The 20,366-nt window shown below is 38.0% G+C and overlaps 1 protein-coding gene across 4 annotated transcripts in view; it reads left to right on the forward strand.

Moving 5' to 3' along the window:
• LOC142338391 (uncharacterized) overlaps nt 1-20,366 on the forward strand; it is a 102,603-nt gene that overhangs the window by 42,872 nt on the left and 39,365 nt on the right. For all 4 annotated transcript variants that reach the window (XM_075388139.1, XM_075388143.1, XM_075388140.1 and 1 more), the window contains 2 exons: nt 9,551-9,907; nt 18,656-19,124. In XM_075388139.1, the coding sequence (XP_075244254.1) occupies nt 9,551-9,907; nt 18,656-19,124 (826 nt within the window). The remainder of the gene's footprint in view (nt 1-9,550; nt 9,908-18,655; nt 19,125-20,366) is intronic.

Genomic DNA, 20,366 nt, shown 5'->3' on the forward strand with positions numbered 1-20,366 from the left:
GTGGCCTTGTTGAAAACGTTAACACGCTGTTCTATGTTGTTGTTTTTGTTCCTAATATTGCAAATAAAAAACGAATGAATTGATATTCGATGCGCGATTTTGTCGGCTAGATTTTTTTTTGCCTTGGTTTTTGGAGCTGTATATTCAAGGAGTATTCTTTGGCGACTGTAATCCGGCAATCGGCCGGTCGTTTTAAAAATTGAAACTGCTTTAGGCAGAGCCCTTTTCGTTTCATACGGAATGTACATACGGACTCTGAACTTCGTGCATATTTGAATTTTATGGTGTCCAAAACCAATATTTATACATCTAATCTTGTGAACTACATTAATTTTCTTAATTTTGAGCGATTAGCAGTATCGAACCGAGAAAAGTATTTTTAATTGCTCTCCAACGAAGTTTGTAGCAGTTCTTTTACTCCTGTCGGTCTTTTTTAATTGCTCTCAAATGAAGTTTGTAGCAATTATTTTAGTCCTGTCGGTCTTTTTTTAATGCGATTTTACGCTTGACCGATTTTTCGTCTGACGCTTTTTGACTTTTCGTCCTCAAAAACGGGATAAACAGGTAGCGCCCAGCGGGCATTAAGTGCTCTTAGAGCCCTTTAGCTCTGTTTCAGCTCAAACTGTTTTGGAGACTTATACTTATACTTATGTTGTGAAGGGCGGTTCATAGAGATTGAAGACACCCCCACTGTTGATCCCCCTCCTATTGCCTCACCCATCCCCCCGCCGCACTAATGCCCCCCACCCCAGTGATGCCCCCAACCCCCCCCCCCCCCCCCCCCCCCCGTGGCTAGCTACTGACGAACAACGCTTGTTAAAAACGCAAATTTTTACTATTTTGCCATTTTTTTCAAGCTTTTTGAAAATTTTTGACATTTTTGATTTTTATCAACCCTAGGTGTCAAAAAACCTCCTCTAGGGTTCGATTATAGGTTACTACATTGTTGCCTTGTCTCTAGTTGTAATGGAGTGGTTTCAACATTTTAATATAACGAATTTTAGCATTTTTTGACAAAACGTGCGTTTTTTTCAAATTTTTTTGACATTTTTTCACTTATCCAGGTCTTTCCAGACCCAGGGGCCAGAGAACATCCTCAGGGTTTCTATATCAAATTACGGACAAAATTTTGATGGCAATGGAATAGTTTTTCAACTTCTTTTTTCAAGTTTTTTTGAAATTTTGTGTAGTTTTTTAGAATTTATCAGCCTCAAGAGCCAGGGAACCTCCTCTAGGGTTTGAAAATAGATTATTGAATAATTTTGAGATTAAATGGAATGTCTTGCAAGATTTTAACGTCACGAATTTTGGCATATTTTGATATTTTTTGCCATTTTTTTTTCTCAATTTTTTGACATTTATAGTCATTATTCAGATTTTTTGAGCCTCAAGGGTCAGAAAACCATTGTTAGTGTTTGATAAAAAGTTACTGTAAAGTTTTTGTCGGCCATGGATTAACTTTCAACATTTTAATATCACAAGTTTTGGCAATTTTTCTAAACAAATCTTGTAATTTTTTGTCTTTTTTTAGGTTCCTCTGGCCTCAAGAGACACGGAATTATCCTGTTTTAATCGTGTTTGTCCTTTATGCAATTTTTCGCTTGGCCGGTATTTTTTGTCTGACGCATTTGACTTTCGTCTTCAGAAACGGGATAAAGAGGTAGCGCCCTGAGGTCACTAAACCGAGGCTAGCTGTTGACGAAGCCAACCGCTTGCCGGTCGTTTGAGAGCAATTCGCCCGACGTTAGTCGGTTATGTTAAACGTGTTGAACCTCGAGGGCAATAAGTGAGCAGCTCTATTGGAGCTTTACTTGTCCCTAAGTGCTGAACTCTTTAAATCACCTGATCGGTCGAGAAAACTTCAACCCAAAATTGTGAGAAGCAGTCTCAGCCACCACTCAAACCATCTACCACAACCCATACCATCCGACACCAAATAAAGAGGAGCCATTGGACCCCCAACCAACTTCTTTGCCATATCCCAATTGTAAATAAATTTTTTGTTGACGGGACATCATTTGTTGATGTTTCGTCTTTTGTGACATTGATCCCATCTCCAGTAATAGGCTTTGGAGATTAATAAACTGGGTCTTTACCTCTATGACCCACGATTATTGTATGCTTGCGATCGGGGGAGGTGGGAGGGGCACTATATACTAAAAACGTACTATATCGACAAAAGATACTAGATTCCAACCCAACTTCTATTGAAAACTTCCACAATCAAGATTAAAGTCTTAAAACTCATCTAATTTTTCTTACTGAATCGTGAAAGACACCAATTCGAAGAGCCTACCAAACTCCAGTCGTATTTCAAGAATTCTTTATTTTAAGAATTCATACCTTTAGGTTCTCTGCGTCACTATTATGGGTCAGAAAACTTAAAACTTTAACTCAATTTCACCAAAAGTTCAAATTCATGAAAAAAATGCAATTTCACTCGCTGCAATTAACTTTCAGACAAGGCAACTTCTCGCACAACTACTTACATTGAGCCCACTGAGAACCCAATGCTCCATTTTTGAGATATTAAATTGAAATGAAATATACCCTAAAAACCCTGGTTTCACAAAAAAAATTTATTGAAAATTTTGAGATGAAGCCTAGCTTCATCTGCAGTTCCTTGTTCAAGGAGAAGCCTCTAGTGCAGAACGATAGGATCAATTTGACATCAAAACAGACAGTAAGGGCAGCAGCATAGCTCAGTTTTCACCGTTTTTGGAGGTAATGGTCGCATTCGCTCATCTCGTCGTTTCATGCGCCTAGTAGAAATCTAGTTTGACACAAAGATTCCTAATGTTCTGGATGCGGGTTAAAATTTATCGCCCCCCCAGCTTAGTGGGCTTTCTTTAAAAAAATCCTCAGGAGGATTATTATATTTTTACAAAGGTAACGTGCTATATAACAAAATATAATTTGTAACTAGGGGCGTAAAAAACACTGGGGGGGGGGCTGCTGAAACAAAGGATCCTGTCATCCTTAAATTACGTTCCTCTCAATGTTCAATTAATTCCATTATTTCTAGCCACCGACTTGCGTTTATTATGTATCACAAAGTACAACCCGCGACAACTGGGCTTATTCTACATAGGGATAGCAAAAAATTGTCCATATTAAAATGTGGTAAATGTGGTGGGTCCTGCGTTATCTTATCAAATGTCATATATGTATATGATGTATCTTGTCTGGTTGATCGAACTGATTAATTAGCTGAATCTAACGAACTGAAATCAATGGGTTCATCAAAAGACGAATCCTGGGGTCTTTCCCATTATAGCCCCCCCCCCCCCCCCCCATGAAATTATAGCCCCCCATTATGGTATAATTACCATGTTTAGGGGGGCTATAGGTTATCTGACCACTAAGCTGGGGGGGCTATAATGGGAAAGACCCAAATCCTGAATCTCTGCACGAGGTGAACCAAATTAGAAGCACAAAACTGACTTTTGAGTCAGAGATTGGTTCCTCAAACTCTTCTTTCTTCCTCTAGTTTGAAGACTTGTCCTCGAATTATCGCATTTAGGGAGTTGATTTTTCATAAAACATGCGGCTCTATTGTCGTGAAAAAAGTTAATTGACAGCAGGCACTTAATTTTGTGACATTGGAATATGCTAGCTTTTCCTTTGGAACCAACCCACATCAAGGGACAACCAGGCAGACTCTGGTAACTGAGGTATTCGCTTTGGTTACTCTCAATCATGAAGCTAAGTGGAGGATCCAGATTTATCAAGAATCAAGCAACATGAATTTGAGCCAGAAACTGAGAGAAAGAAAGTAGTAACCAGGGGAGTATACTGATACGTCACTGATATTTTTTTTGGAAAGACTTAAATTAAATTAAAAAACAATTAACTTGGTTAACAAAACGGTGGTTGTCAATACAACAGATCAACAGCTTGTGAATCTCATTTCATCAGCATTTTTTATTTTTCACATGTAAAATGTAAGTTTTTATTCTCCCCACTTTGGTCAGGTAAGAAAAAAAATACTAGAACTGCACATTGATAAGTTTCCAGTTTGTTGCAATCGTTTTGGCCACTCATCATTAATGGACCAATCTGAACTCTTCTTATTCTGAATTGGTTAAATCTGGCCAAAAAGAGCGTGTCAAAATCATTGAGGCAGACCCCTTGATCAAATCTGTCGACAATGATTGCAAACAGTACTGGATCAACCATCTCCCCTCCGAGCGGTCCAGCACCCAAAAAGCAAAATAGTCTACTAGGGAGCCCGTGCCAGCAACATTTCCGCTGATCCCCGAATAGCGGTGATTGATAAGGATTGCATTAGTTTACAGAAAGCTACAGACAACCCCTGCGCTTGGAAGGAACGATTGTCACTTAACACAGCCAACCGCTTGAGTGTTTTCTTTAAGGTTTCCGATATCCCGCCAAGGAATTCAATTGCAAGGGGAACAAATTTGATTCCCATTTTTGCGCAGTTATCGTCGTGGAGACAATATTTTCTTTCATCTGCTGAATCAAGTGCGTATCCTGCCTTTGTAGCCGCATTAGTGAGAGAGTTGGATTGCAGCGACAAAGTGACAGTTACAACAAATGCAGCAGGTTTCCCCGCTTTCCAAGTCGGGACAAAGATGTCTCCGGGGCGTGACTGGCTTTCTGGAATTAGTTTCTTTTTTTTCCACTACTGGTGAGAGATTCGCAGTTGAGCAAGCAGACACTATTTTATCTCCAATCCGGTCATGTCTTGCAATTGCGTGTCCTCGACCGTGACACGCAATGGCATGATCCCCATAGATGTCAAGAACTCCTGTTTTACAGAACGGGCACTTCCTTTCGGCGTCATAGACAGGGACACCCAACCTGTACTTTGCACTAATTCTCAACTCATTTGGTGCCATATGAAGACCAACAGCTGGAATGGGGGGAGCAGACAACCAAGCTCCGGCATGTCGAACAGACAATGAGAGAAGTCGGGCGGATTCTCTCTCACAAGCTAGATTCTCTTTGAGACCGTGAAATTTTTCATTATCTAGAGCATGCTGAATCGTCTTTTGCGAGAGGTTTGAAATGTCCAGTTGTGCTATACTGGAATCAAAATCTTGAAAAACTTGTCAGTTTTTTGGGCTTTCACCGGTTATTTTCGAAACAAGATCTTCAGAGGAGAGAACAGAACCAACGTATGATGCTTTATACTGATCATGGCATTGGCGAACACCCAACCCTGAAAGGGTTATGGGCAGGGTTGCTTGAGCCCAGGATTCTTCTGGAAGAAAAGTTCCAAGGATATTCTCATTTTTTTGCGCTGTTGGGCATCAATTTCTTTTAGGGATTTAATAACTGGACTTGTGGCGTTTGACAACGCAAAGAATACACCATTTTGGGGGACCCAATACAGTGGCGAAGGATACCTAGGGCGCACTGAGGGTCATCAAGATAGTCCAACTTTTCAAAAAGTGCCCTTAATTTCCCTATCCTTTCGTTAAGTTTTATGCAGACAAACTCTGGGGTTCCTAACGCAGCTCCAAGAGCCTCAAGGCCCGAAATATCATTTCGTTTTATTCTTATATCCAGTCTGTCTAAATCTACCGTGGACCACAGTTCGCACTTATCGATCCTGACGTGGAGGCCGCGATCAGGTCCGAGCTGGCATAGGAGATTCCAAGATCTAATGAGATCGTCCTCTGAGCCTACCAAGACCGTCATCGAGATACCAGGAAAGTTGCTGAAGCTCTGGCGCAGTTTCCTGAATTTTCTCTATAATGGGCCAGAGCGTCAGAGAGAAAAGCAAAGGGCCTAATGGGTCGCCTTGTTGGATACCGCTTTCACTGCTAAGCACAAAATTGTCATTGAATAATTGGCTGTGTTGTGAATAACAGGAATTGGTAAAAGCGGCAATGCCTGGCATTGAACGTGCAACTGTTTTCAGCATTTCATTGCGTTTTATTGAATTGAATGCATTGCAAAAGCCAATTTGCAAAATGCCCGAGGAACAGGACGAGGTGAGTATTTTTTCATACGAAATCTTAGTCGAATGTATAATGGCTTCTGCTCCTCCCTTCACTCCCACACCCAATTGCAGGCTCTGGAAAAGTTCCTTTGCTTCTAAATTTGCTCCCTTGGCTAAACATTTAGCTATTAGCTTCCTCAAGACTTCTCCGACTGCAGTAGGGTGAACACCGCTTTTCTTTTTCAGCAAGGCTGATAACGATGCACTACATAGAGCTTGTGAAACAGATTCGGGAAGTTCCCCACGGCAGCTTACGTTTACAAGCTTAGTCAGAACTCTCAAAGCAATTTGTGACTGATCTGAAGCGGTACACTGTAAAGCATGCAAAAGGACTACAATAGGCTACAATGGACTACAATAGGCTTTTCTTCAGGGGGATGCATTTTTTTTCAAACTATCAAGAGTTGCCTTGTTGATTGGTGCAAATCCATCAGAAGCCAAAACTTTTGCTGCTCTGCCACATTGGCTCTGGAAACACAAATTGTTTGAACTTTTGATAATCTCTTCGGAGTTTGTATCGTTTGATCGTTTTGATTGTTGCAAAGAGCAGGCTTCGTTCCATAGCCCTCCAAAGTCTCCTCTGTTCCAGCGATTAATTCTTTCTAGAATTCTTTAGTCGTTGTTCCGCCTGAGTTTGTGCCCTCCTCTGTTACTGGCACGTAAAATGCATTTAGACAATCGGAAGAGTTTTCTCCAGTTTAGTTGTATTAGGATCTTCAATGCAGTCAGTAATGACGTCAGAGAAAAGCTCTGACCATTTGTACCGTACATTGATAGGGACATAGCGGATAGTCGGGTCTTTAGTGTGCCGCAACGTTTTTATATCTGGAAGGTTACCATTTGTTCTAATTGTTTCGGAGTTCAAACCGGTTAATGCCTCGTCTACATAGAGTGCGCTCTCAGCATTAATTAGCAGATCGTCAACTTTGTCTGATAGTTCCTTGGAGATTCTTTTCAATTTACTTATAGGTTTTTTGAAACACCAATAGGACCATATTGATTTTGAGTTGATCCATGAGTCGTAATCAGGGCCCCCTCCAATGTATTCAACTTTCGTTTCTTCCAAAAGATGTTCTAATACCTGAATCTCATATAATTTGTCGGCTCTGTCAGGAATAAATAAAATAGAGCCAGGTGAAATGTGAACCTTATTTTCTATTGTAAGGTTGGACATCTGTTGAGTTAAACCACTGCTTGGGTTGGGATTTACCTCACTCTCGGAACAAATGTCTGTCTTAGGTAAATTTTCAATTGTCAAAGCTTCTTTTGCTCTTAAAATGTACTTCATTTTTGAGCGTGCGAAAGACTGTTTATAAGAAAACAATATACCACATCTTCTCTTTATAGACTGCCACAGTACTAAAAACTGGAATTATCTCACCGGGGAATCTGCAACTTGAGACTGATAGAGTTGTTCCACCCGGTGGGACTTCGACCCCCACAGCAACACACAGCTGAGTTGACTTCTTTTAGATAACAGCCACTGATTTAAAAAAATGTGGGGGGGGGGTTCAATTTTGGGTGCTAATGATTCAAATTTCAAATGTAAATTTTTCTCAGTTCTTGTTTTGCTCGTTGGATTTGAGAGATCAACCGGACGCACGTGCAAAATAATAACAACCGGTATTTTGTTTTATTGAACTACTGTACTCCAACTTTTTTTCTGAAACTAGAAAGGTAAACCGAACCAGCCAGATGGCTTCAATCCACCAAGTCCGAGCAAATAGACTCATCTTTCCGCTGATTGCATTAAGTGGTTATATGAAATTGCATTTACGTACAGCATCTAATCAATCCAGTGCGCGTCTTTTCCTGGTTAATATTTCTCCGGACAAACCCAAGTCAAACATCGTCATGGTTTCAATTGTTTCGGATCAGTTATTTTGGAATGCATGACTATCTTCAAGTTAAGTTCCTCACTACGTTCAATTAATTACATCCGCAACTAGTTCAGAAAGAATTGTGCCGCTACCAAACTGGCTAACGAAGCTGTACCGAGATTCACTTTCAAGAAAACTGGCTTTGAACACCTTATTACCTTAATATTTGTGATTAAGACCATCGAGAAGAACCAAGTTCTACTTTCAAATGTTTAACAACTCTGTTGTAATTGTTGAAACTGTTCTTCTAACAGGCGCCTATTTATGTGTAACGGATTGTCTCCCGCTAAGATTCGCCTGCAATGATCTTGTCAGATAATAATGCCAACTTTATTGAAGCGGTTAAAAAAGGTTCCTCGAAAACATCGAGGATTGGAACATTGATAATGAAGCAGCTGAAATTGCGCACGGTATGTCAGTTTAATATAACCAATTTTACGAGTTTCTACTGATTTTTGGTAGTTTTTCAAGCTCCTTTTATGCTGCTATTAACGTGAATTTACATGTCAAATTCATCTGTTGATTGGTTTTTGATAATAATGTCGACAGAATGTGAACACTTTTCCATAACGTCACTTTTTCAGTGTAAATTTGATGTCATGGGAAATTTGTTAACCATGTAGAAGTTTTGTCGAATATTCTGTATCAATAACAGGTTGATTCGCAATCCAATCGCAAAGAATCTGATGCAATACTGTTAAGTCGTAGTATTGTTTTGCTGGTGGTTGAGGTAGTTCGAGTTTGAGTTATAGTTTAACTTCATGAATGACGCTTTGAACCAATAATAGTTGCTAAATATAATTGTTGAACAAAATGAACAAATCCGTATGACTTCGATAGAATGTAGCATTAAATTTCGCTTGTCACGCTATTCTAGCTTCAATGCTCAAAATGACCTTGAAGCGCTAATCATTTGGTGGTTGGGTTAGTAAGCTCAGCCGCCACATGATCAGATGCAATTATTTAAAATAAGTTAAGAAATAGTACTAATTCTCATAAACATTTCCAAAATTTCAAACCACTGATTTAATATAAACTTAGTCATTAAAGCCATCAAATTAGACTTCATTTTTTCAAGTTTTCCAATGATCCGTATCAGGTAGTGACTGCAAGTGAAGGCAAGGGTCAGAAGCCAGACAAACTACCGGTCAAAGAAAGATTAAAAACTTTTTTCGCATGACCTTTTGGTCTAATTTGTTGGTGGCCTCGTTGCAAATGTTAACACGTTGTTCTCTGTTGTTATTTTTGTTCCTAATATTGCAAATAGAAAACCGAATGAATTGATATCCGATGTACAATTTTGTCGGCTAGATTTTTTTTCGCCTTGGTTTTAGGAGCTGTATTTTCAAGGAGTATTCTTTGGCGACTGTAATCCGGCAATCGGCCGGTCGTTTTAAAAATTGAAACTGCTTTAGGCAGAGATTTCCCCCTTTTCGTTTCATACGGAATGTACATACGGACTCTGGATTTCGTGCATATTTGAATTTTATGGTGTCCACAACCGATATTTTTTCATCTAATCTTGTGAACTACATTCATGTTCTCAATTTTGAGCGATTAGCAGTATCAAATCGAGAAAAGTACTTTTTTCTCTCCGTAGCAGTTTCCGAGAGCTGTAGCAGTTTCATGCTTCTCATTGGGCTCCAGGACAATATTTGAGAGACTAAACGCTGATTAATTTCAGGTACGTTTTTTTTAGATATCTACTACACGCCTGGTGATGTTGAACCGTTCAATCATCGAAAGTGGTATCCAATACCGGGACCGGTTCTGATCTTCAAGGACGTTCCTGAATCATGTTTTTTCCAAACTCGAAGGCAGTACTTTTTCGCGATTGTATATACCAAGATGTACTACCTACGCGCGAATCAATGGTTTGCCCTGAAAGGCGGCTACTTGACAAATGTGGTGGATGATCTTTACCAAGAAATCCTCAAACCTGTGACAGAAAACTCAGTTAAAGATTTCTTGTGCGCTGTCAGCAACAACTTCATTTACTCGGTTTTGAGTGAGAATGCATACTTCAATACATGTGTTTCTGTTTCTAATTTTATAGGCAAGCAATCCTGATAAAGACTACTAAAAGACTTTTTAATATCTTTAAAAAGTCGGACTTTTATTAACAATATCGGTCGATCACTGTCTTCTCAACATTCTTTTCATACCCTATAACTGTACAACCAAGTCTTTTTTGTTAATTTTTTTTCGTTCTGGTGCATAAGCGAAAGCCGAAACTTTTGTCCTACTGATCTAAGCCGTGGAGCATCTCATAAAAAAGCAGAGCATCGCAAAACAAGAGAATTTGATGGGAGATTGCCAAAAGTTGCAAATTTTTGACCAAATATGAGAATATAAAACCATTTTGTGTCAAAGGTTTCATGCATTTCAGGACAGCAACATTTATCAAAAAATTTTAAGGTTTAGTGACTTTTCTTACCGGGTGCAACCAAGAAAGAAAGCAAATGGACTTTGACAGCATTAAATGCAAAACAATAATGGCTACCAATGGTCGTTTCAAAAGTAAAGCCAAACTCTCTCATACCAAAATATGGCCCACCGCGGTCTTTTCATAATTCGAATCACGTTTTTTTTCAAAATCCAGCAAAATCAACCAATAATATTTTGATAAGTCGACCCAAGATCTCTGCATAGCTAATACGCTCTGCCCAAAATCTTTTTATGGGTCTTTTTATCCAATGTTTTGGATTACACATGGTGGAGCCGGACTTTTATGGGTTATAACCATGGTCAACTCCTCCCTCTAATGGTGAACGCGTGATCAACACTGGCAAACATTGGCTGACGCATGATAAATCCGGGCTTACCAGTTGAATCATGGTCGACCTTGAGCCACGAAGGTCTTCATGCCAAATATATGTCGAGTTACAGTCTGTTAATGCCCAATGTGAGTCGAAATGAGCCATTTCATACGTCTACCTTTCAACTAATGTGGCTAATTTAAGGTAACTTTAGCGTTTCTAAGTTAGCGGGACTCCCAGCTTAACGGGGCTAGAACTGATAGACACCTCAACGCTGAAACTATGTAAGAGCTTACTTTTAAAAAAATTATTTTAGCAGCTTCCCAAATCTACTTGGTTTCCAATGACGGATGTGTGAATCGAATTAATCGTTTCAGTTCGCATTTAAATGTTTCTTTCCCTATGACAACTTTGATCGTTTCCAATAAAAATTAGCAGTTTTTCGACCAATATCCTTTGCTAATTTTGTTGTCTTATCTTTGAGTCCAATTATTGTCAGCTGTCATTTGTTGCTAATCAAGTTCATCGTTTCAGTTTCTAAACGTTTCTTTGATATTATTGTTGTCCAACTTGGCATGTCTTTTCAGTTGGTAATGGGGCATAAACAAACCTAATTTTTGTCTCAAATTCGTAGCGGTGGTTTTTATTACTTTTTGTGGTCTTCTTAATTTCTAACTAGGCTATCAGTGAGGGGAATCTGTCGCCCAGAAGATCGACCAACCTTAATTAGAACCAATACCGAAGGTTTAAAAGAAAATGATGAAGCAAGCGCTACCTACTTTTCTTACCGGGTGCAACCAAGAAAAAAAGCAAATGGACTTTGACAGCATTAAATGCAAAATAATAATGGCTATCAATGGTCGTTTCAAAAGTTAAGCCAATTTCTCTCATACCAAAATATGGCCCACCGCGGTCTTTTCATAATTCGAATACCGGTATTTCAAAACTGAGCAAAATCAGCCTATAGTATTTTGATAAGTTGACCCAAGATCTCTGCATAGCTTTTTTTTCTTGAAACTTGTAAATTACTCGAAATATAACCCTAAGGTTACATATCTACATGCTTTAAAATGTTAAATAAATTAATCAGCGTTGTTATTAATATAATAATCTTCAAATTGTGGCTGTTCTTTCTCATAGGTAAAATTAGGATTCTTTCTCATAGGTAAAAAAGGCTCCTCTTTGTCTAATAACAGGTACTTTCCTGTGTTGATCGAGCAAAAACTCGGTTAAAACATTTTTAAAGCAAGTTTTATTATTAAAAGTTCTTATCGAGGAGGCCAATTTGTTCCATTTTTGAACTTTTTTCCAGATTAAAGATTAGTTACTCCAATTTGTTTTCATTTTCTTTTTAATAATAGTTTGAAAAGTTCTCTTGTTTTGTTTAGCATTATGGCGACTAGTAAACATTTTAAAATTTTGGATGTTTTGGTGTCTTATATCTGTTTGTAGCTTCATTAGGCTAACTTTTGAGATAAACAATTCGGCTAGCAGGATACGATCCTCGGAAGATCAATGGAGTGGTCAAATTTTTGTCGAAAATAACAAGTTTTTATTCGCCAGTTTATTTGCCTGTTTATGCGTTTTATGATTTTAACTGTAAGAGATTGAATGAATACTCCGCTGACAAAAAATGAGAGAGTACAACTGACTTGAAAACATCAAATCTTACTTTCAAAGGAATTTGATCTCTTACAAGATAAAAAGAAAGAAATGCATTGCCCATTTTGCTTAAAAACTGAGTTCAGTTGACTTTCAAAGGTTAAGTTTGAATCAGTTTCTACTCCCAGATAACGAAAAGCACGAGTTGGTTTGATAATTTCGCCTTTAAAAGAAAAAACGCTGGATCCGAATTAGTTTGATTTGTAAAGAATAACGTCTCTGTTTTATCGGCATTTAAAGTGAGTTGATTCTCTGTCAGATAGTTGTCTGTTTGTTCTTTTTTTGTGGAATGTTTTCATTACTTTCAAATTTGCATAATACTAGTGTCATCCGCAAATTGAACAACATCATTTTCACCTTCCTGTTTTTCAGAAAAATCGTTGACATTTTACAGAAAAACAAGAGGTCCTATCACAATTCTTTGTGAAACACCACGATTAATAGTTATTTTATCTGATAAGTCAATACCCACTTTTATACATTGTGTTCGATTTGCGAGAAAAGATTTGAAAAATAAAATTGTTGATTGAGAGAGATTGAAACTTTCAACTTTCTTGAGAAACATCTCATGTAAAATTGAATTGAAAGCTTTTGCAAGATCTAAGAACACAGCACCCACTGTCGTTGTTATCTTCCATTTTTCCTATTATTTTTTCAATAAAGTAAAGCACAGCATCAGTAGATGACTCTCCGGATTGGAAACTTGTCAAGATAGTGTACTAACTGATTAAGTAAAATTCTCTCAAGAATTTTTGCGAAAGTTGGTGTTACGGAAATTGGACAATAATTAGTTACGCTCTACCTTAAATCTTTTTAAGGTTCTTTTTATCCAATGTTTTGGATTACACATGATGGATCCGGACTTTTATGGGTAGTTAGCATGGTCAACTCCTACCTCTAATTGTGAAAGAGTGAGCACCACTGACAAATATTGGCTGACGCATGATGAATCATGGTCGTCTTTGAGCAACAAAAAAGTCTTCATGCCAAATATATGTCAAATCACAGTCTGTTAATGCCCAATGTTAGTCGAACTGTGTCATTTCATACGTCGACCTTTCAACGGATGTGGCTATTTTAAGGTAACTTTAGCGTCTCTAAGTTAACGGGACTCCCAGTTTAAAGAGGGTTGAACTGATAGACAACTCAACGCTGAAACTATGTTAGAGCTTACTATGAAAAAAATTGTTTTAGCTGCTTCCTAAATCTACTTGGTTGCCAATGACGGATGTGCGGATCGAATTAATCGTTTCAGTTCGCATTTAATTGTTTCTTTTCCTATGACAATTCTGATCGTTTTCAAAAAATATTAGCAGTTTTTCGACCAATACCCTTTGCTAATTTTGTTGTCTTATCTTTGAGTCTAATTATTGTCAGCTGTCACTTGTTGCTAATCAAATTCATCGTTTCAGTTTCTAAACGTTTCTTTGATATTATTGTTTTCCAACTTTGCGTTTTTCGTGCACTTGTTCTCCATTGTTCCCACTACTCAATCGATTGCAGGCATGTCTTTTCAGTTAGTAATGAGGCATAAACAAACCTAATTTTTGTCTCAAATTCGTAGCGGTGGTTTTTATTACTTTGTGTGATCTTCTTAATTTCTAACTAGGCTATCAGTGAGGGGAATCTGTTGCCCAGAAGATCGACCAACCTTAATTAGAACCAATACCGAAGGTTTAAACGGAAATGATGAAGCAGGCGCTAACTTTTCTTTTTTCTGAGTTTTTCCCCTCGTCCACTCTTGCAGGCTGTTAAAAGTGTTTTGTCCCAAAGACGTTCAATTGAATAGAGATCACTAGCATAGATGTAGAATCCACAGTAATAAAGTACAACTCGAAATCAACCAAAAACTTGAGACAAATTCGACTTAAAAAATTTTAGATAAGTTCAGATTGTTATCGTGATTCACTCGCAACCTACTGTACCAAGTTGCTCACAGTTTCCTAACTGGTCTTGCAACTTTTAAAAAAACTATTGAATGTTTAGTCCCACTAAACCAACTGCTTTCTAGCTCAGTCGTTTCACTCTCTCTCTCTCTCTCTCTCTCTCTCTCTCTCTCTCTTCCACTTATACTCGACAAACTGATTACAACTTTTTCTATTTGGCTAACTTTATCTTATCTTAATTAAATACACTTTAAGCACTTAATCAAACACCGTAGGTCAATTTGACTGATTGCCACATTCGTTGGAGAGGTTCCCTTCACTAAACCAACTGATTAACGAAAAGGTCTGCGATCCTTATCGCTCTTATTTGCGCAAACAATTTGGCGCCAAGTCAATTTTGTCGCTTTTGTTCTCCAAGGACTATTGTTCTCCATGTATGAATATATCAGTAATTCATGCGCCATATAGCTAAAATAATGGCTTGGGATGCTTTTCTCGGCAATACGTGCAATTCCCCATACAGAAAGTAGTCAGAAACCAAAATTTCCCAAAAAACCAAAAATTCGACCTCTAGAGGTCATTTAGGGGTCAATAGCCAAAGATGAAGGGTTAAATTGGTAAATAAAACTATCGGAGCAAAAAGTCCAACCATAGTTACATCTACCCACGAATTTTTATTACCTAACTCCTCATAGAAGACGAGCAATGACCGCGCATATTTTTCATCGACCTCCCGGATGACCTCAAAATCCAAACCCAATAACTTGCAAAGTTGTAGTCAAAACGTCTTCGGGTAAAATTTTTTAGTAAAAATAGGGTGCCACCAATTTGCCTGCCAAATTTCATGACCTTCTGATTAGCCGTTGCGAGTCGTTTGCAATTTGAATTCTTTTAACGAGTCGTGGGCGCCGAAACCCGAAAAATCCGAGTTCGTAAAAACTGACCGGAGTGGGTATTTTTTGTTACTAACTGTCTCAGTTTATCATATTATTACCATTTCAAAGTCATTCGGCAGCTCAAAAAGGCCAATTTCCGGTTTTCGGCTTTCGGGTTTTCCCGAAGCACCAACTTCCGGTCGCACCCGAAAGTTAAAATTGGACCAATAGAAAGCCCTTGAAAAGTTACACTAACCCTCCTAAAATCATAAGGCTGCTACCAATGCTCCACGAGCAATTCAAATTTTACGTCCCGCAGCACCGGCGGCGTGCGCTAGTCACGTGCAGAATTGTGGGGGGTCTAATCTGAACTTAAATCAGATTCCTTGTACCCAAATTAGTCTATCTCCCAATTTTCAGGTCAAACCGACTTCAACTTTTCGAGAAATTACTAAATCCGTTTCAATGTTAACTATTTTTAGTGAAAACTGCCTATTTTTATTCCAAAATGCTAATAAATTTCTCCCACAACTTCCTAAACCCTTCCTATGATCATCTGCTATATTACTCTAGACTTGATACCCATTGCAAGCCTTACTTGGCCTTATATCATACTCAAACAGTCCATTTTCCATTCAAAATACCGAAAACCTTCAAGTCACCCTAATTCAGGTTTTAATAAATAGGGATTGGGTGGTCGGATTTGCCCGAAAGTTATACCAGCCTGAAAAGACCATTGGGTGTACCTGACATTAAAAATTGGTAAAAGTCCGCTGAATATAACCCTCCATGGGGGTGCGGTTTTGATCTGCTAGATGAAAATACGGTTTTTTCATAAAGTGAAAAGGTGAACATTTCATTTGCTTTAAACAAACATTCTCGCAAGTAAACTTCAGTCCTCAGCTTATCGTCCTTACTACAAAGTCTTGAATAAATATTCTGTCGAAATGGATAGTCGTACATACTTCGAGATTGTCCTGTACTTGCAATCAGGGGTTTACCCCTGGAATTGTCATTGTGTCGAGAAAAGTAGTATTTGCCGCCGAAGCCGAAAATTGTACACAAAAAAAGGTCATTTGTACTTGATTGGTTCCGAAATTCAGGTACTACATCGTTCAAATGCTCGTGCGAAGATATCCGAGACACATCGATCCAATAATCACCTGTCCAGAGACAAATTAAGACCCTTAGTTCGACAAAAATTTTTGTTTATGCATCTTCAGACATGGTGCGAAACGGTTATTCGTGATTGTTCTACTTGCAATGATAATATAATCTACCGTCACACTATGGGACCAATGAAATTTATCCCCCCAGAAACCCTCGATTGGGTATGTCGCGAGATGGGACTAGAGAAGAAGAGAAGGTACTGTTATGAATACTCTAAAAGGTAAGAAAATCCATTTCCGAGTAAAAACTACATATATTACAAAGCCCAATTGTTTTTAGCTGCCCTGAATTTGACTCCTCGCAATACGAGCCTATTGCAATAGACATTGCTCATCCTAAATACAATTGCATTAGTGCCTGTCTGTCGACCATTATTACGGGAAAACGCACGCAAGCGGGTGAAATCGAAAATTTGTTCGTCAAACTACGAACTGGGTCCGATAAACAACTTTACAACAGACCCGGCAAATTAATTTTATCTAGAGGGATTGAGGACGTCAAATTTATTAATACAACATACCTTAGACTATTTGCTTGACGCTTCCGTATTAATATTTATGTATATTATGACTCTGGCTACGATTAACAACCTTACTACCTCAGTCTAACTTGGACTCACAAGGGATTATTTCGAGGCGGCATATTTCTTAAATTCCAGTTAATGGAGGGTACACCGCATTGTCTAATAATATACCGCTGCGATATGAAACAAAGGCTTGAAAGGAAAATTAATACTTATATAGACATACAAATTGTTGATTTAAGTCCAGTTTTGCCTCCCTTTTATTACTCTCCCCCATCTTTCTCTTCTTGTTCAAACATCAAGCGCTCTTTAGAGGCCATTTTGTGGTCCCTTTTATCCAATTCGGCCAAGTCAATTCCCCCCGTTGCCGCCATTCGCTGATTGACTTTCTTTACTTTCTTTTTCTTTTGGAATTTAGTATCTTTTATTCGTTTCTTCTCGTTATCTTTTAGCTCCCCACCAGTTGCTGCCTGTACTGCAGATGATCCCGGCTCGAAAAGTGAGGCTGGGGCAGAAAGAGGGGGCGCGGTGTCAGTTTCAGAGGACGTTTGACTCCGATTTCCCCTGTATGGAGAAAGTTTCAGCTCTTTTACGACTTTCTTTGTATTTTTAGTTCTAGCCATTTTACACTCCCGAACTAGGCTATTTTGTTTATGAATACAACTCAGTTTAATCAGTTCTCCTTTTTGTCTCATGAATCTATTCTGACAGCCTTTTATTATTTAAAATAAACCGATACGCATTTAGATTATCCAGTTTTGAACTATGCTAACATTTGTTTTGATAAACACTTTGTGGGTCCATTTGTTTGATTTCAGCAAAGTGCTTAAAATAGTTCAACCAAGCTACGGTATAATTATCTTAATTAGAATGTCCTAATTACTCGCTCTCTATGGGGCCTACATACACGCACTTTCGCCGCTTATAATTATACCCGCTTTTAACTTAATTTCATGTTCGCTACACTTTGGCACGATATTGGTCGAACTTTGAGTGTGGCTGTTTTTGTTTCTTTTCTTATGGTCTGATTTTTGTTCCAATAAGAACACTAAATTTGTTTCATTTAGTTTAATTTATCTATACCTTTGATAACTTTTACAACAATTTTGTGGAATCGTTTTAATGTTTGGGGCTCTTTTGTTCTTTTTTCACCTAAAACAACTTTGAAAAGATTTTTTTCTACTCAAACGTTTAATGGTATGATTTGGTCTATGATTTTGTATATAATTATATAGTATTTTTCACATCAAATTTTTAACAAAAGTCTGATTTCTTAAAACAAAATTAAGTATTTTCTTGTGTTTCGTGGTCTAATTGATTTCGGATAAGTTGCTCTATGATGTGAGCATTGTAAGGATATGCAGTGTCAAAAGTTTTTTAAAGTGCTGTTATTGTCGCTGACATTTACAACCCTCGTTTTTGGAGAAAAAATTATGATGGAATGTTTCCAGTTATTGCTTTTACTTTTAGGCATTTAAGATCAAGAAAAACCAATAAAGCCCGGGCGCTGAATTAAAGTTCAAAGACCTGGTGAAATAAATTATCAAAATTATTTAGAGTGTACTGCTAATTGCTATTATTATTCAGCCTATTGTCTTCAATTTTAGGGGCCGATTTACTATAATCATCGAATCTTATGCAATGAAATTGCAATCAATTTAGAGCACTTCTGGACACAGAAAAATAAATTGGCGGTCGTCATTTTTCTGTTTTCTTTTCTAATTGTTTCGATCCTAACGCCGGTCAATGGGATCAACGGCTGTTACTTTCTGGCAATCTTCTGGCCATATTTTATTTTACTTTACTAATTTCACATGGAATTTGCACTTCTTGATCAAAATATGGTATATGTTATAATAATGGAAAGGAGACGAGATTTTAAAATTTGAAAGCAATTAGATAGTCTTTATTGGGTTGACACGACAACAGGAAATACCCATAAAACAATCAGACTTCCAAGTACGCGACGTGTAACATATTCGTCGGAAGCACTATCTGAATCTGTGAACAAAGGATTTGGTATGAAGAAGATAAATTGGCGTGATATGTACTTTCTGCCGGTAGAACAGCTGCCTGGATCTGGTCTGAGAGTGGGCGTATGGTACGGTATTTGCCCCGGAACTTTTATACCGAGATTGAGTCCCCTTGGCGAACTGGCTGTGGAATGGTGGAGGGATACTTCGGAGTACCAGCGGGGACCTCTGCATTTCACTCAAGCGATTAACAAAATGAGAAGTCGTGACGAACAGGACGAAAACAAAACTCACAAAACATATTTTGCTCCTTTTTTTGTTCACCCAAGCTGGTACCAAAAAAGTCCCGGAACAGAATTTTATGCTCTTCCAGCTGGATTTGTGATAACAGGAGTCGAGATGTACATGAATTACGCCGCATTCAGAGGAACTGTTTTCCACCCCAGAGTGATCTAAATTTGTAATCAGGTGTCAAGAAGGTCGTCCCACTTTTATTTCACCCCCCCCCCCCCCTCATTTGACCCCGATTTCGATTCTCGGTATAATTTACAATTCGCAAACAAAGTGATACCCAGGGTTCTAGGAAAACATTTTTTGAGATGAAACATTTTGAGGGGTTAAATGATGTAGAGAAAGATTTGATATTAAAAAATGATCTCAAAAATTTTTTCTATCGATTTGAGTTCTGAAATCCGTTCAACGCCTTTACTCAAACATTAGAGCCGTGACTAATACATTACGATGCAGAGGTATACCCCAAAATTTCCGCGCTAGTAAAATTGGCTCGAAAATTAGTTAAATACAATGAACGAATTTAGGTGACATCCTTTGTATCTTACTTTTCCCAAAAGGGGTTCCGCCAATTTTGCGAAATAAAAGAACATTCGGTGCGAAAAGTAGGTAACAAATCTTGTAGCACGTTTCCGCTCACATTAGGTATCTATTATTCGCGCGCATTTTGAGCATGCAATAAGCACTTTAATAAAGATTTAATTGAAACTTTCAAAGCATCAAAGTGCTTTAAATACATGCAACCACAAAAACTGATTATTTTCCGAAAAATCCCTCGCACATCAAAGACTTTGTATATCAATGTGGGGCTGGCCAATTTTAATAAGTAGTAATAAATAGTACTAATAGGTAGTAAGTAATAATAAAGTACATTCGGTGCGAAAAGTAGGTAACAAATCTTGTAGCACGTTTCCGCTCACATTAGGTATCTATTATTCGCGCGCATTTTGAGCATGCAATAAGCACTTTAATAAAGATTTAATTGAAACTTTCAAAGCATCAAAGTGCTTTAAATACATGCAACCACAAAAACTGATTATTTTCCGAAAAATCCCTCGCACATCAAAGACTTTGTATATCAATGTGGGGCTGGCCAATTTTAATAAGTAGTAATAAATAGTACTAATAGGTAGTAAGTAATAATAAAGTACTATAAGTAGTAATAAAGTAGTAATAAAGTACTACTAGTAGTAATAAGTTAGGCTTAATTAAATAAGTAGTAATTAAGTTAGTCTTAATTGCGGATTATATGCGAAGTCGAGCTACATTGTGTGCGAAAAATCGATACATAAATGGAGCGGATGCGTGATACAACTCGCGCGAAAATAGGTTATTAAGTTTGTACTTGTATTTCGCGACTAAAATTAGGACACTTT

Source organism: Convolutriloba macropyga, chromosome 4 (genome assembly GCF_964194025.1).
Source record: "Convolutriloba macropyga chromosome 4, txConMacr16.3, whole genome shotgun sequence".
NCBI classification, from domain to species: domain Eukaryota; kingdom Metazoa; phylum Xenacoelomorpha; order Acoela; family Convolutidae; genus Convolutriloba; species Convolutriloba macropyga.